At 59.3% G+C, this 14,567-nt stretch overlaps 1 protein-coding gene across 1 annotated transcript; it reads left to right on the forward strand.

Annotated features, from left to right (window-relative positions):
- Positions 1-1,518: 1,518 nt before the first annotated feature.
- On the forward strand, positions 1,519-13,334 carry ADNP2 (ADNP homeobox 2). Its single transcript, XM_009899767.2, has 4 exons — positions 1,519-1,674; positions 2,777-2,896; positions 7,809-7,898; positions 10,212-13,334. Exons 2-4 carry the CDS (start codon positions 2,789-2,791, stop codon positions 13,287-13,289), a joined length of 3,276 nt encoding a protein of 1,091 aa, XP_009898069.2. The 5' UTR covers positions 1,519-1,674; positions 2,777-2,788; the 3' UTR covers positions 13,290-13,334.
- The last annotated feature ends 1,233 nt before the right edge of the window (positions 13,335-14,567 follow it).

Consider the following 14,567-nt stretch of genomic DNA (forward strand, 5'->3'; position numbering starts at 1 on the left):
GCTGTGCTACAAGCTGTAGTAAGGCCAGGGCCTCTGGCAGCTCATTTCATGGAAGTTTGCTGGGAAAAAACACCAAACCACCACCAAAAACACCCTCCCAGGTGGCAGCAAGTGTGCAGGGAGAATGAGAAGCACACAGATGTGGCTTCCTGCTGCCTTCTGTGTCTGTCTCCCTTGGTTGGGGTTCAGTCTTGCTGGGTGCGCACAGAGGCCTGGCTGAGCGTTGGAGCAGGACAGGAGCTGTGCAAGCCACAGCAGCTGGAGGCAGTGCTGTAGGCTGGGTATTCGAGCTGTGAGGCGAGGGGCAGCCGGCTGTGCTGTCCCTGTGAGCACCCCGAGGTGCTGCAGGCTGTGGTGCTGCTGCTGGGGCATGGCCCCCCCGCTGGGCTGGATGGCTCCCTGGGGGTGCCTGATGGCCCAGGACAGAGGTGCTGTGGCTGCAGGGATCTGGGAGGCTGGGCAGGAGCGAAGCTGAAGGGCCCCTTTGGGGCTGAGTTTGGGCCATCAGCTGCTGCAGGGGTTCTGTGGTTTTGCTGCCTTAGTTCTGCTTGTGAAGGGAAATGTGAGATGAGCTTGGTGGGTTAGCAGTTTCTGGAAGCTGCTCTTCTGAGGGGCGAGAGCTGCATTTGTCTTTCAGGTGTTGTGGTGAGAAGATGAAGGCTCTTGGGCTGGAGTCAGTCAGGGCTGGTTTTCCTGAGGTGCTTTCATGTTGGCTGTGGTGGTTAAGAGTGGTGGTGAAGGCACTCAGTGAGAGTGGCTTGTGGTTGTGCATGGAGCAAGGAGTGAGCTAAGGCCTGAAGGGTGTCTGCAGCAGGAGGGCAGTAAAGTAGGTGGAAAAAAAAAAAAAAGTAGCATGGATAACAAACTGTAACCAGGGAATTCAGCTGGAAGCCTGAGGGAGTCAGCGTAGAAGGTTGCAGTGTTGTGCTGCTGCTGCTGGGAGCTTGCTGGCTGCTGGTGCAGAGGATGTGCCAGGGCTAACCTGGGGTCTTGCTCCCAGCAGCTTGCCTGGAGGCCAGCTGAGGGACCCTGCACATCAGACAGGCTTTGGGGCTGCAGACTTGGAAGCTGGAGGGGGATAGTAATGGCATCCAAGTATCTTTCTCCCCTCTCTTGGGTTAGTGACTCCCATTCCAGAGGGACTGCTGGCTGAGGAGCTCCTGGGATCTGAGGAGCTCCTGGGATCTGTGGGTGTCACACCCTGAACCGCTTCAGCAGGCTGAGGCCTCTGCCCTGTGAGCTCAGCCTGCCTCAAGCAGTGTCTGCTTCACCTTCTGCAGCAGCTCAGGGGCTGGGCAGGAGGAGCTGCTCCCAGCAGCCTCCCAGCCTGAGCCACCTCTGCTGGTGGCATCCTGCCAGCCCAGGCCCCCTGCAGTGCACCTCCCTTGCTGTCTGAGGGGCTGAGCGCAGAGCTCGCAGCAGAGACCTGCACCCCTGGCTGCCTGTCCTCCAGAGGATTTCCTGCCTTGGTTTGGAATGCCCCCAGTCACTCTGCTCTCTTCATCCCCTGCAGGTTCCTCTGCCATCCCCACCCTGCTGGTCTCAGGATGTCCTCCAGACTGGTGGCTGACAAGGACCATTAGAAACCCAGAGCAGCGTCTGTCCGATGGGGCTGCCTCTCCACCCCTCTCTGCACACCTTTGCTGTGGGGGGAGAAGGGGAGCAGAGTAGCATGTGAGTAGTTTGGGTTCCAGCTGAGCCCCCCAGCTGTGTCCTTTGTGCAGAGCTGGAGGTTCGTCCTGTCCTGCGTGCTGGCAGCGTGCAGCAGGGCTGGGGGGGTGGCTGCTCTGGTGTCCTGCTGGAGGGGTTTGTGCAGCTGCACACAGGGACGCCCTGGCTTTGGGGGCAGAGCCTGGCTTTGGGGGCAGAGATGCCGTGCTGGGAGGGACCTTGCTTCTCCTGGGCACTGCAGACTCTTGGAGTCATTCAGGACCAGCAGGGCTGAAGAACTGCTTGCAGATTTCCTTTAGTTCTTGGTTTTTAACTTGCCCTGGGTGGGTGAATCCTTCAGCAGTGAGGACAGAGCTCTCCAGCTCTGGGTGCTCTGCCAGCTGGGTGGGACATGCCCTGAAGCTCCAGGTGGCACTGTGCAGTGCAGGCCCCTTCCTTTGCATTCTGTGTCCAGCTTAGTCTAGATTGCACTTGGCAGTGCTGCAGGGAGGTGATGCTGAAGGCCTTCTGAAGTTCTGATGACAGCTCATGATGTGGGGCTGGGGATGAGTGGCTGGGTTTGGGGTGGTGATTTGTCCCCCTTCAGCATCCTCAGCTCTGTCTCACACATTAGCTACTGCGCTAGTGTGGTGGTGGCTTGCAGCAGCAGCTGCTGCAGGAGGCTCGGCTGTTAGCAGCAATCCTGTTCCAGGCCAAAGACAGAGGATCAGAGGCTGCTCACCTTGGTGCCAGCAGCTGCTGTGGAAGGGGCTGAACTCCTGCTGGCTGGCTGAGGCGCTGGGTTCCTGAGCAGGAGTTAGTGCAGTGCTGCTGTGCTACCAAACACAGCATGGCTGCCACCTAGGCATAAGGAGAGCTTGAACAAAAAGCTTGGATCTGTTTTGCTGGGGTAGAAGAAATGGTGAAGACTTCTTCCCCTCCCCAGGATCGGTTCCCTCGAAGCAGGAGCCAGGGGAGGTGTGGATGGCACCAGGAACTCCTTGGCTTGGGGCTTCTGGGATTCCCTGCTTGGGAACACATTTGTCAGGCTGAGGCTTTGTTTTCCTGCTGCCTAGGGCAGTGCCTGGGGTTCAGGTTTGCCACATTTGCTTTGTTTCTTTTGCAGGAGAAGTGCAAAATGTTTCAAATCCCTGTTCAGAACCTTGACAATATCAGGAAGGCTCGAAAAAAGGTGAAGGGCATCCTGGTGGAGCTTGGGCTTGACAGCTGCAGGGAGCTGCTGCAGGTAGGGCAACGGAGAGCTCGCTGGACACCGGCCTGCACTGTGAGCTCTTGGCCAGCATGGCACTTCCCACTCTGCTTTGGTGCTCCTCTGCTCACAGCTCCCTCTGGGGCCTCCCCTGGAGGGGTAGCTCGGGACTGAGGTGGGAGGTGGTGTTCAGGAGTCGAGCACTGCAGGAAGCTCTGTTTGTCAAGAAGATGTGGCAGGGGTGGTGCTGCAAAAGGAAACAGCTTGAGGAGGAACACCACAGGCAGTGAAATGCTGTGTTGTGTTCCACACAGCAGCTCTATTGTGGCTCACAGGAGAAGAAGGCTTGAGTCCACTCAGGGGCATCCCAACAGGCACCTAGGGCAAGCCCCTGAAGGACACACAGGTAGTCAGTTGGTCTGCAGGGAGACAGAGCTGCTGAGTGGCCAAGAGCTTGTCTGAGAGGGGGTCTGCTGGCTGGGCACTGTGCCCCTGGCTGAGCAGTGAGAGAGGGTCTGCTGGCTGGGCACTGTGCCCCTGGCTGAGCAGTGAGAGAGGGTCTGCTGGCTGGGCACTGTGCCCCTGGCTGAGCAGTGAGAGAGGCTCTGCTGGCTGGGCACTGCCTCTGGCTGAGCAGTGAGAGAGGGTCTGCTGGCTGGGCACTGTGCCCCTGGCTGAGCAGTGAGAGAGGGTCTGCTGGCTGGGCACTGTGCCCCTGGCTGAGCAGTGAGAGAGGGTCTGCTGGCTGGGCACTGTGCCCCTGGCTGTGCAGTGAGAGAGGGTCTGCTGGCTGGGCACTGTGCCCCTGGCTGAGCAGTGAGAGAGGGTCTGCTGGCTGGGCACTGTGCCCCTGGCTGAGCAGTGAGAGAGGGTCTGCTGGCTGGGCACTGTGCCCAGGGCTGAGCAGTGAGAGAGGGTCTGCTGGCTGGGCACTGTGCCCCTGGCTGAGCAGTGAGAGAGGCTCTGCTGGCTGGGCACTGCCTCTGGCTGAGCAGTGAGAGAGGGTCTGCTGGCTGGGCACTGTGCCCCTGGCTGAGCAGTGAGAGAGGGTCTGCTGGCTGGGCACTGTGCCCCTGGCTGAGCAGTGAGAGAGGCTCTGCTGGCTGGGCACTGTGCCCAGGGCTGAGCAGTGAGAGAGGGTCTGCTGGCTGGGCACTGCCTCTGGCTGAGCAGTGAGAGAGGGTCTGCTGGCTGGGGACTGTGCCCAGGGCTGAGCAGTGAGGGAGGGTCTGCTGGCTGGGCACTGTGCCCAGGGCTGAGCAGTGAGAGAGGGTCTGCTGGCTGGGCACTGTGCCCATGGCTGAGCAGTGAGAGAGGGTCTGCTGGCTGGGCACTGCTCCTGGCTGAGCAGTGAGAGAGGGTCTGCTGGCTGGGCACTGTGCCCCTGGCTGAGCAGTGAGAGAGGGTCTGCTGGCTGGGCACTGTGCCCATGGCTGAGCAGTGAGAGAGGGTCTGCTGGCTGGGCACTGCTCCTGGCTGAGCAGTGAGAGAGGGTCTGCTGGCTGGGCACTGTGCCCCTGGCTGAGCAGTGAGGGAGGGTCTGCTGGCTGGGCACTGTGCCCCTGGCTGAGCAGTGAGAGAGGGTCTGCTGGCTGGGCACTGCCCCTGGCTGAGCAGTGAGGGAGGGTCTGCTGGCTGGGCACTGCCTCTGGCTGAGCAGTGAGAGAGAGTCTGCTGTCTGGGCACTGTGCCCCTGGCTGAGCAGTGAGAGAGGGTCTGCTGGCTGGGCACTGCCCCTGGCTGAGCAGTGAGAGAGGGTCTGCTGGCTGGGCACTGCCTCTGGCTGAGCAGTGAGAGAGGGTCTGCTGGCTGGGCACTGTGCCCCTGGCTGAGCAGTGAGAGAGGGTCTGCTGGCTGGGCACTGTGCCCCTGGCTGAGCAGTGAGAGAGGGTCTGCTGGCTGGGCACTGTGCCCAGGGCTGAGCAGTGAGAGAGGGTCTGCTGGCTGGGCACTGTGCCCCTGGCTGAGCAGTGAGAGAGGGTCTGCTGGCTGGGCACTGTGCCCATGGCTGAGCAGTGAGAGAGGGTCTGCTGGCTGGGCACTGCTCCTGGCTGAGCAGTGAGAGAGGGTCTGCTGGCTGGGCACTGTGCCCCTGGCTGAGCAGTGAGAGAGGGTCTGCTGGCTGGGCACTGCCCCTGGCTGAGCAGTGAGAGAGGGTCTGCTGGCTGGGCACTGCCCCTGGCTGAGCAGTGAGAGAGGGTCTGCTGGCTGGGCACTGTGCCCAGGGCTGAGCAGTGAGAGAGGGTCTGCTGGCTGGGCACTGCTCCTGGCTGAGCAGTGAGAGAGGGTCTGCTGGCTGGGCACTGTGCCCCTGGCTGAGCAGTGAGAGAGGGTCTGCTGGCTGGGCACTGCCCCTGGCTGAGCAGTGAGAGAGGGTCTGCTGGCTGGGCACTGCCCCTGGCTGAGCAGTGAGAGAGGGTCTGCTGGCTGGGCACTGTGCCCAGGGCTGAGCAGTGAGAGAGGGTCTGCTGGCTGGGCACTGCCCCTGGCTGAGCAGTGAGAGAGGGTCTGCTGGCTGGGCACTGCCCCTGGCTGAGCAGTGAGAGAGGGTCTGCTGGCTGGGCACTGTGCCCATGGCTGAGCAGTGAGAGAGGCTCTGCTGGCTGGGCACTGCCCCTGGCTGAGCAGTGAGAGAGGGTCTGCTGGCTGGGCACTGCCCCTGGCTGAGCAGTGAGAGAGGGTCTGCTGGCTGGGCACTGTGCCCAGGGCTGAGCAGTGAGAGAGGGTCTGCTGGCTGGGCACTGTGCCCCTGGCTGAGCAGTGAGAGAGGGTCTGCTGGCTGGGCACTGCCCCTGGCTGAGCAGTGAGGGAGGGTCTGCTGGCTGGGCACTGTGCCCCTGGCTGAGCAGTGAGAGAGGGTCTGCTGGCTGGGCACTGTGCCCAGGGCTGAGCAGTGAGAGAGGGTCTGCTGGCTGGGCACTGTGCCCATGGCTGAGCAGTGAGAGAGGGTCTGCTGGCTGGGCACTGTGCCCCTGGCTGAGCAGTGAGAGAGGGTCTGCTGGCTGGGCACTGTGCCCAGGGCTGAGCAGTGAGAGAGGGTCTGCTGGCTGGGCACTGCTCCTGGCTGAGCAGTGAGAGAGGGTCTGCTGGCTGGGCACTGTGCCCAGGGCTGAGCAGTGAGAGAGGGTCTGCTGGCTGGGCACTGTGCCCAGGGCTGAGCAGTGAGAGAGGGTCTGCTGGCTGGGCACTGTGCCCCTGGCTGAGCAGTGAGAGAGGGTCTGCTGGCTGGGCACTGTGCCCCTGGCTGAGCAGTGAGAGAGGGTCTGCTGGCTGGGCACTGTGCCCAGGGCTGGGCAGTGAGAGAGGGTCTGCTGGCTGGGCACTGTGCCCAGGGCTGAGCAGTGAGAGAGGGTCTGCTGGCTGGGCACTGTGCCCATGGCTGAGCAGTGAGCGAGGGTCTGCTGGCTGGGCACTGTGCCCAGGGCTGAGCAGTGAGGGAAGGTCTGCTGGCTGGGCACTGTGCCCAGGGCTGGGCAGTGAGAGAGGGTCTGCTGGCTGGGCACTGTGCCCATGGCTGAGCAGTGAGGGAAGGTCTGCTGGCTGGGCACTGTGCCCAGGGCTGGGCACTGGCCATGCTCTGCAGGTGATGGTTGTGCATCCAGAGGTTCTGAAGCTGAGTTCATCGTTGGGGGGATGTGCATTAGGTTGGGTTTGGTGCAGAGGGGTCACACCTGGCAGACAGTGGGGAGGAGCTTGTGCAGAGGAAGAAGTGCTGGCTGCTGCTGGCTTTTTGCCTGTGCTTCCCCTGAAGCAGCCCAGGGTGCTTTGGAGCTGGCCTGGGGTCCTCAGGAGTGCCTAGCAAACAGGAACCTTCATCGAGTTTGTGCTTGGTCGTGTGTGGGCCTCAGAAAACTGGAGAAGAGCTGAAGATTTTTGAGAGCAGTGGATGGCTCTGGCTGGGGGAACATCAGCTGCTCCCATGGGGTTGGTCAGAGGAAGGCTCCTCAGGGAGGTGTTCACCCTGCTCATGCAGCTTGAGCAGCAGCATTGCTGCTCAGAGGATGTGCTCAGGCTGAAAGCATAGCAGTGCTGTGGGGTTAATTCAGAACCTGCTGCCAAGCAGCCCACAGTGGTGAGAGGCTGCATGGAAGTCAGCAGTGTGGGAGGAGATCCCTCTGGGTGCTCCCTGTGAGCTGGGCTAGAAGCAGTGCAGGCAAAGGGTCAATACTTGCCCTCTGCTCGCAGTTTGTGGTCGTTTCAGGCTATGCCTTTAACATTTTTTCACAGATCTTGAGCAGAAAAGTAGCAAAATGTAAATAAATCACTATTGGGTGTGAAAAACAAGAGAGAGGCAGTTCCCAGCAATCCCATTGGAGAGAGCTCTCCCACAGGGCTGCTTGTGCCAAGACAATTCCTGCTTCTCAGCTCTGCTTTGCTCGGCTGCTCTGGACAGACACTGACCTGCTTCTGCTCGACCTTGGCTGCATTGGTTTGGCTAAGTCCAACAGCGACTTTCTCTGCTCCTTTCTCCCTTTTGGACAGGGGGTGGGGGGCCAGAAAAGGAGAAGCCAGTAGCTTCCCCTGGTCTCTGACCAGGGGCTCCTGGTGCTGTTTGTTAATAGTAAATCCCTGTAAAAGTTGTAAATCCTGTGTATCTGTACACGCTCACTGCATCCCACTGCAGAGTGCAGTTCTGATTGTGAACACAGCTTGCATCTGCTTCCACCTGAGCTGCTCTGCCAAGTTAATGTAGGGGGGGGATTTCAGCCCACCACATTACAAAATTGATTGGTGCCCAGTGTGGCTCTCTTGCCATGAGCAAGTCTCTGAGGTGAAACAAACCAAAGACTCAAAGCAGCAGCTTCTGTGAGCAGAGATTTGGAGTCGTGTCCAGATGCTGTGTGCACTTCCCAGCCCTCCCCTTTGGCTGTGGCTCTCCCTTGTTTCCTTCCCTTCTCCAGAGCAGACTGCAGAAGCAGCTTATTCCTCCTTTTATTTGTTCTTTTAGAGTCTGAGAAGCTTTGACCCAGGGGAAGAACACTTCTGCAACACTTCATGGCGTGATGTCTCTCCTTGGGAGTCGGTGGGCAAGAGGAAGGTATGATGCTAGTGTGCTGCTGCTGGGCAGGTGTTCTGGGGCTGGGGTTTGCCACTCACACAAGTCCTGGAGAGGCTAAAATACAATTTTTTTTGTGGGGGGGAAAAATAGCTTTTCTAAGTGCTGTCAGTCAGGGAATCTTTAGTCTCTTCTGTGCTCTTCCTGTGATGCAGCTGGCTCTGAGGCCTCTCTCTGTCTCTCTGCAGCCTTGGTGTGCTCCTCCCTGCAGCTGCCTCCTGTGTCCCTGGCAGAGTGAAGAGGCAGTGGTTAGATGCCAGTGGGTGCAACTGGAATTGTCATTAGAGTTTGGGCCAGGGTCACAGTGGAGTTGTCTGTGGAACAGCTTCTGCTGCTCTGCAGCCGGACTCTTGTGTGCAGCCAGAACTGACGAGGCAGGGCTGAGAGAAGCAGCCCACAGGATTTGTATGCCTTCATGGTGCAGCAGGTGTCCAAGGGACCATGGCATGGGGTGGGACCATGGCATGTGGTGGTGGCAGTGGCTTGCCAGGGCTGCTCCAGTCTGCCTTCACCACCCTGGAAGCAGAGACTGCCCAGTGCAGACGCTGTCTGCTGTGGGGCTGCTTTAACAATGCCTTCACATGGAGGCTGGACAAGCACAGCCACCCTGGCTCTAGAGGGGGGACCTTCTCTTACTGTCTGGAGGGAGGTCAGAGCCTTCACACAGCTCCTGGCTCAGCTGGGCAGCACCACCAGTAGTGCCTGGACCTGTCCAAAGACTGAGGCAGAGGTGGTGACCTTGTGTGTGGGTATGGAACAGATCTGACAAGCTGTGGCTCTTGGATGCTGAGCTTGTCCTTGCCCATTGCTTTAAGGAGCCATAGCTCCTGGGTGGGTATCTTGGCATCATGCTGCCTGCATTTGGCAGAAAGGAAGCTGGCCTTTCATAGGTTCTGTTGCAAGCTGCTGCCATAGGAGACACTGAGGTGTTTGAGCTGCCCTGGAAACTCAGAAGATGTCTGTTGGTGGCTTCTACCAGGAGTCCTGTTTTAGGGATACCCAGTTCTGGCAGAACCCTGGGGCCTGAAGGCTGTGGTGTCTTTCTGCCTGTCTCTGGCTCGTGGGGACTGACTGGGAAGCTACCCAGCAAAGTGTCACTGTGTTCTGGGGCACCTTCTTTGGAGTGGCACTGAGTTCTGAGTGCCTCTGAGGAGCCTTTTGGGAGTCCATCTGTACAGCTCAGGGCTGCAGTGGCCAATCTCAAGGACTCTTCCTTTTTCACAGTGTTTTCACTATTTTGCAACAACCTCTGTAAACCTGAGGTGCCCTCAGCAGGCTGCAGCAGCACTTGGGAGCATGAGAAGCAGCTTAGCTGCGTGTGCAAGGAGGAGATGCTGCAGAGTGCTTTTCTGGGCTGCGTTTGTGGCAGAGCTCTGCTCGGGACAGAAAAGGTACCAGCAGCAGGCTGCCATCCACTGCTGCAACAGTGCCTGCTGGAGCTGCAGTGCTGCAGGGGTCCTCCCTTGGCAGGGTCAGTGGAACACAGGCAAGGTGTGGTGGGACACAAGTTCTGAGCTGGTCTGTGACTCCTGTCTTCACAGGTGGGCTGCAGCATTACCTGTGTGGGTGTGGTGGGTTTAGGCTATGCCTTTAACACTTTCCACAGATCTTGAACAGAAAAGTAGGAAAATGTAAATAAATCACTATTGGATGTGAAAAGGAAAATACTGATAGTTCAAACCCATCCCATTGGAAGGGACTCAAAGTAGTTGTACCAGAACAATCTCTCCTCTTCTGGCTTCTTCGCTCTGGGAGGTACTAACTGGCTTCTGCTTCACCTTGGCTGCATTGTTTTGGCTAAGTCTAACTTCTCTTCTCCTTTCTCTTCTCCTTTTTGTCCAAGGGGGTAAGGGGGAGGCAGGGAAAGAGAAGCTGTTAGCTTCCCTTGGTCTCTGGCCAGGGGGGTCCTTGTGCTGTTTGTTAACTGTAAATCCCTGTAAATATTGTCAGTCCTGTGTATTTGTACACACTCACTGCATCCCATTGCAGGGTGCAGTTCTGCCTGCAAACACAGCTTCCCTCTGCTCCCACCTGAGCTGTGGTCTGGCAAAATTTCTACTGGGGGGGGGGAACTTTCAACCCACCACAGTGGGGTATGAATGAACCTACCTGAAGCTCCTTATTGAGGCTGAAAGGGCAGAAATGGTTCTCCCTTCAAGTCTGCCTTCTGTAAGTGTGCTTGGCAAAGCCAGGAGAAGCTGAGCAGGTGCTGTGCATGCAGTGAGGGCACTCGTGGCAGAGGAGAGGGCTGCAGCCGCAGGCAGCTTCTGAGGGATCTTTGTGTTCCACTTGCAGAGGTACAGAACAAAGCCCTACTGCTGCAGCTTGTGCAAGTTCTCCTCCAAACTGCTCACCTCCTTCAGGAACCACTTGCACCGTTACCATGAGGATGAAATGGACCAAGAGCTGGTGGTTCCTTGCCCAAAGTGTGCATTTGCTTCTGACCCCAAAGTAGTGGGGAAGCACATCCGGATGTTCCACTCCAGCAAGAGGATCCAGAGCTACACAGTCAGCATCCTGGATGGCATGAAACAGGTGCGCAGCGACACCATAAACTTCACCTGCCTGAAATGCCACTTCACAGACACCCTGTACTACAACATGAAGAAGCATGTGCTGATGAGCCACTTCCAGAGCCTGATCAGTTCCTACTTTGGCCAGAAGGCCGAGGAGGGCGGCGAGGATGCTGCCGAGCACTACTGCAAGAAGTGCAACGCCTGTGCCAGCAGCCAGGACTCCCTCATGTACCACGTCCTGACTGCTGAGACGCACCGAGACCTGGAGAACAAGCTCAGGTCTGTCATCTCGGAGCACATCAAGAAGCCAGGGCTGGTGAAGCAGATGCACATCGCCCCAAAGCCTCTGCAGGCCGTGGCAGCTCCTCCAGCAGCCACGGGGCCCCCCGCAGCCCCAGCAGGCTCCGTCCCACCGCCTGCTTGCATCCAGCTCAGCTTCCCACAGAGCAACCCCAGCCAGAACGTGGTGCAGCCAAATTCAGTCAGGCCACTGCCTGTCCCAAGTGCCTCTGGTAGCCTTCCACACACCACCTCCGCCCCGGCTGTCACCCCCTCGCACGTCGCTCTTGTCTCCAGCAACCTTCCCGCAGGCCAGACCAGCATCGGCATCCAGCCCTCACCTCCCCAGCCCATCCTTGTCTCCCATAGCCTGCCCCTCAGCCAGCCCCTGGGGGCTGGAGCTCTTCCTCTCAACCCCTCTGTTGGGGCTGTCAGCAGAACTGTGGCCCCTGCAGTGCTGCCTCTCAGCCAGCCTGTCAGGCCTGGGCTCTTCCCTGTCAGTCAGCCCCTTGGCCCCATCAGTGGTCCTGTCACGGCCGGGACGCTGCCCATGACTCAGCCAGTCAGCCCTGTGAACCCCCCGGGGGCTCCAGGGGTGCTGTCTGTAACCCCCCCGGGGGCTCCAGGGGTGCTGTCTGTAACCCCCCCGGGGGCTCCAGGGGTGCTGTCTGTAACCCCCCCGGGGGCTCCAGGGGTGCTGTCTGTGAACCCCCCGGGGGCTCCAGGGGTGCTGTCTGTGAACCCCCCGGGGGCTCCAGGGGTGCTGTCTGTGAACCAGTCTCTGGGTGCCGTGAACAGACCCCTGGGCCCCAGGGTGGTGCCTGCGGCACAGCCTGTGGGGCCGGGGGTGGTGCAGCTGGGGCAGGCGGTGGGCCCGGGGGTGGTGCCGGTCAGGCAGCCTGTCAGGCCAGGGTTCCTGCAGCTCAACCAGCCGGTGGCGCCGGCGGTCATCCCGGTGCCCCAACCGGTGCCACCTGCAGCCTCACAGGGCACAGCCTTCCTGACCACTGGCTCCATCCTCCGGCAGCTGATCCCCACTGGCAAGCAGGTCAATGGGATCCCCACCTACACCCTGGCCCCGCTCTCGGTCACCCTGCCTGTACCCACGGGGGGTGGACTGGCGACGGTGGCACCCCCGCAGGTGCCCATCCAGCTGATGCAGCCCGGGCCTGTGGCTCAGCTGTCCCAGTCCCCGGCCGGCGCCCCCTCCCCTCCCGTGGTGCTGGCTCCCCAGAACATCTCCCTGCAGGGCTCTCCCCCCGGCCCCGAGAGCAGCCAGGCTGTCAGGCAGGCCAAGCAGTGGAAGACCTGCCCGGTGTGCAACGAGCTGTTCCCATCCAACGTCTACCAGGTGCACATGGAGGTGGCCCACAGGCAGGGTGAGGTGAAGGCAGAGGGGGCTCTGGAGCCCGAGAAGCTGGCGGCCTGCGCGCCCTTCCTGCGCTGGATGACAGAGAAGACGGTGAGGTGCTTCTCCTGCCAGTGCTTCCTCTGCGAGGAGGAGCTGATCAGGCACCTCCTGATGCATGGCCTGGCCTGCTTGTTTTGCACAGTCACTTTCCACGACTTGAAGAGCTTTGTGGAGCACAACAAAGCCACCCATAACGGGAAGAAGCAGCTCCACGCAGACTACAGCAACAGAGGCTTCCAGCTGGGGAAGGATGCTCAGGGGGACCTCGTGTTCCCACACTTTGATTTCAGCACCCTGCTGCCCCAGGAGGACATCGATAGGGAGGTGCACCTGGCCGTGCTCGCTGGACTCACGTCCAGGACGCTCATCCCTCTCTACATCAAGGTGAAGCCCCAGGCGGAGGAGGCGAGGACCAGGTATGGCAAGGTGTCCACCTGTCCCTTTTGCTTCAGCACCTTCGTCAAAGAAGAGAACTACCAGCGGCACCTGAAGGAGCGGCACCACATCATGCCCACGGTGCACACCATCCTCAAGACCCCTGCCTTCAAGTGCATCCACTGCTGTGGTGTCTACACTGGAAACATGACCCTGACGGCCATCGCTGTGCACCTGCTGCGCTGCCGCAGCGCCCCCAAGAGCAGCCTCAGGATGGAGAGGAAGGAGCTGCTGCTCATCAACGGCGAGAAGCAGGACGCTGCGGTGCTGAAGAGGAAGCAGTTGGACTCCTGCTTGGCTGCGGAAGACCAAAGGAGCAAGGAGCAGCTGAGCCTCGGCAGTGCTGCAGGGGAGGTGACCGCGGGGATTGTGCCTTTCAAACGCCAGAAGGTTGGCGGCAGGGCAGAGGTGAAGAAGCTGCCTGGCGACGACCTTCGCTTCCTGGCTGTGGACCCTAAGGAGTACGACCACAACTCCTATGAGGCTCAGAAACAGTTCTTGATAGACTACTTCCACAAGAGGCCATACCCTTCCAAGAAGGAGATGGAGCTGCTCTCCTTGCTGCTGTGCGCCTGGAAGATCGACGTGGCCTCCTTCTTTGGCAGGAAGAGGAATGTCTGCCTGAAGGCCATCAACAGGCAGAGGCCGTCCGTGCTGCTGGGCTTCAGCATGTCTGAGCTGAAGAACATCAAGCACAGGCTGAGCATCAGAGATGACCCTGTGGAGGTCTGACTGAGTCCCCCAGTGTGGTGCCAGGCACCCCACGGCTGCTCCCGCTCCGTCTGGCAGTCCCTGTGCGGTTTGGTTCCACTGGGACCGGACGCCACGGGGCGTGGTGGCAGAAGTCCTGTTCAGCTGCGGCTGTTCTGCGGAAGCCAGGCCTGGATGGCTCTGGGCAGGCCCAGCCCTTGGGGCTTGCACACCTGGGACTTGCTGTAGCTCCTTAGCTGTTCCCTTCTGGAGTAGGGATTTTTTGGTGGTTTGTTTTTTTGCTGTTGTTTTTTATGTTCCATTGCCCTCCCGCTCCAGGCTCCCCTGACACTTTTTATACCACCACCTGAAACATTTGTCCTGGTAAAATCAAACTTTATTTTATTTTTCTGCAATGTCATCACCTTTTTCTGAAAAATAAAATGTCTATTGTTGGTTAAAATGCTGAGGGGAGCCAGGGGGGAGCTCTGTCTGTGGGGTGAGGGCCTCCTTATGGGTTTTCTAAGCCCATTTTGGTCTTACCTGCTGCAGGGATTCTTCCCTTTCCAGCCACTGCCCTCTCACCTTCCCGCAGCACTGGCAGCAATGTTACACTGAAAACTTTTTCCCCTAACTCTCAGGGGGAACTCCTGTGCCCGCTAAGCCTGGTGCCTTGTGCTGCCTGCCCAGCACTGCCATGGGGGGCAGCGAGGGCTCCTGTGTTGTGCTGAAGGGTCTGGGAGTCGCTGTGGCAGCCAGACTGCAGCTTGCTGAGCTGAAGGCTTTGCTGCTCTCGGTGGTGGTGAAGCCTGCTGTGCTCAGACTCCTGCTGCTCAAACTTGGGCAGCAGCACTGGGGTGGCTCTTCGTCCAACAGCAGAACTGCTCTGCAGAGGGAGAGGTTGCTTGGGTACGTAGAGGACTTCTGTGCACATCCCTGCCCAGACATCCCTGGGCTCGAAGCTGATTATGAATTGCTGCTGGCAGGGTAGTAACTGGGCAGTACCTCCTGCCCAGCAAATGAGACAGAGGGCTTGAAGGCCTTGGGGCCAGGCATGGTGCAGGAAGACTGGGTGACCTGGCAGCACCAGGACTGGCTGCTCACACTCCCACTGATTTTGTCCTGTGGAGACAGCCATAGAGAATACAGAGTTAAGCAGGTTGGAAAAAACCTTTGAGATCATTGAGTCCAACCTATCACCCAGCACCATCTAATCAACTAAACCATGGCATCAAGGGCCTCATCCAGGCTTTTTTTGAACACCTTCAGGGATGGTGACTCCACCACCTCCCTGGGCAGCACATCCCAAGGGCCAGTCTC

The sequence above is a fragment of the Dryobates pubescens genome, chromosome 9, assembly GCF_014839835.1.
Source record: "Dryobates pubescens isolate bDryPub1 chromosome 9, bDryPub1.pri, whole genome shotgun sequence".
NCBI lineage: Eukaryota > Metazoa > Chordata > Aves > Piciformes > Picidae > Dryobates > Dryobates pubescens.

What these genes read in the sequence shown, in the direction of transcription:
- ADNP2 (XM_009899767.2), top strand. Translation starts at nt 2,789, where the DNA reads ATGTTTCAAATCCCTGTTCAGAACCTTGACAATATCAGGAAGGCTCGA. An exon ending in GCTGCAGGGAGCTGCTGCAG is followed by an intron (nt 2,897 to 7,808) that starts GTAGGGCAACGG and finishes TTGTTCTTTTAG; the next exon opens with AGTCTGAGAAGCTTTGACCC. An exon ending in AGTCGGTGGGCAAGAGGAAG is followed by an intron (nt 7,899 to 10,211) that starts GTATGATGCTAG and finishes TTCCACTTGCAG; the next exon opens with AGGTACAGAACAAAGCCCTA.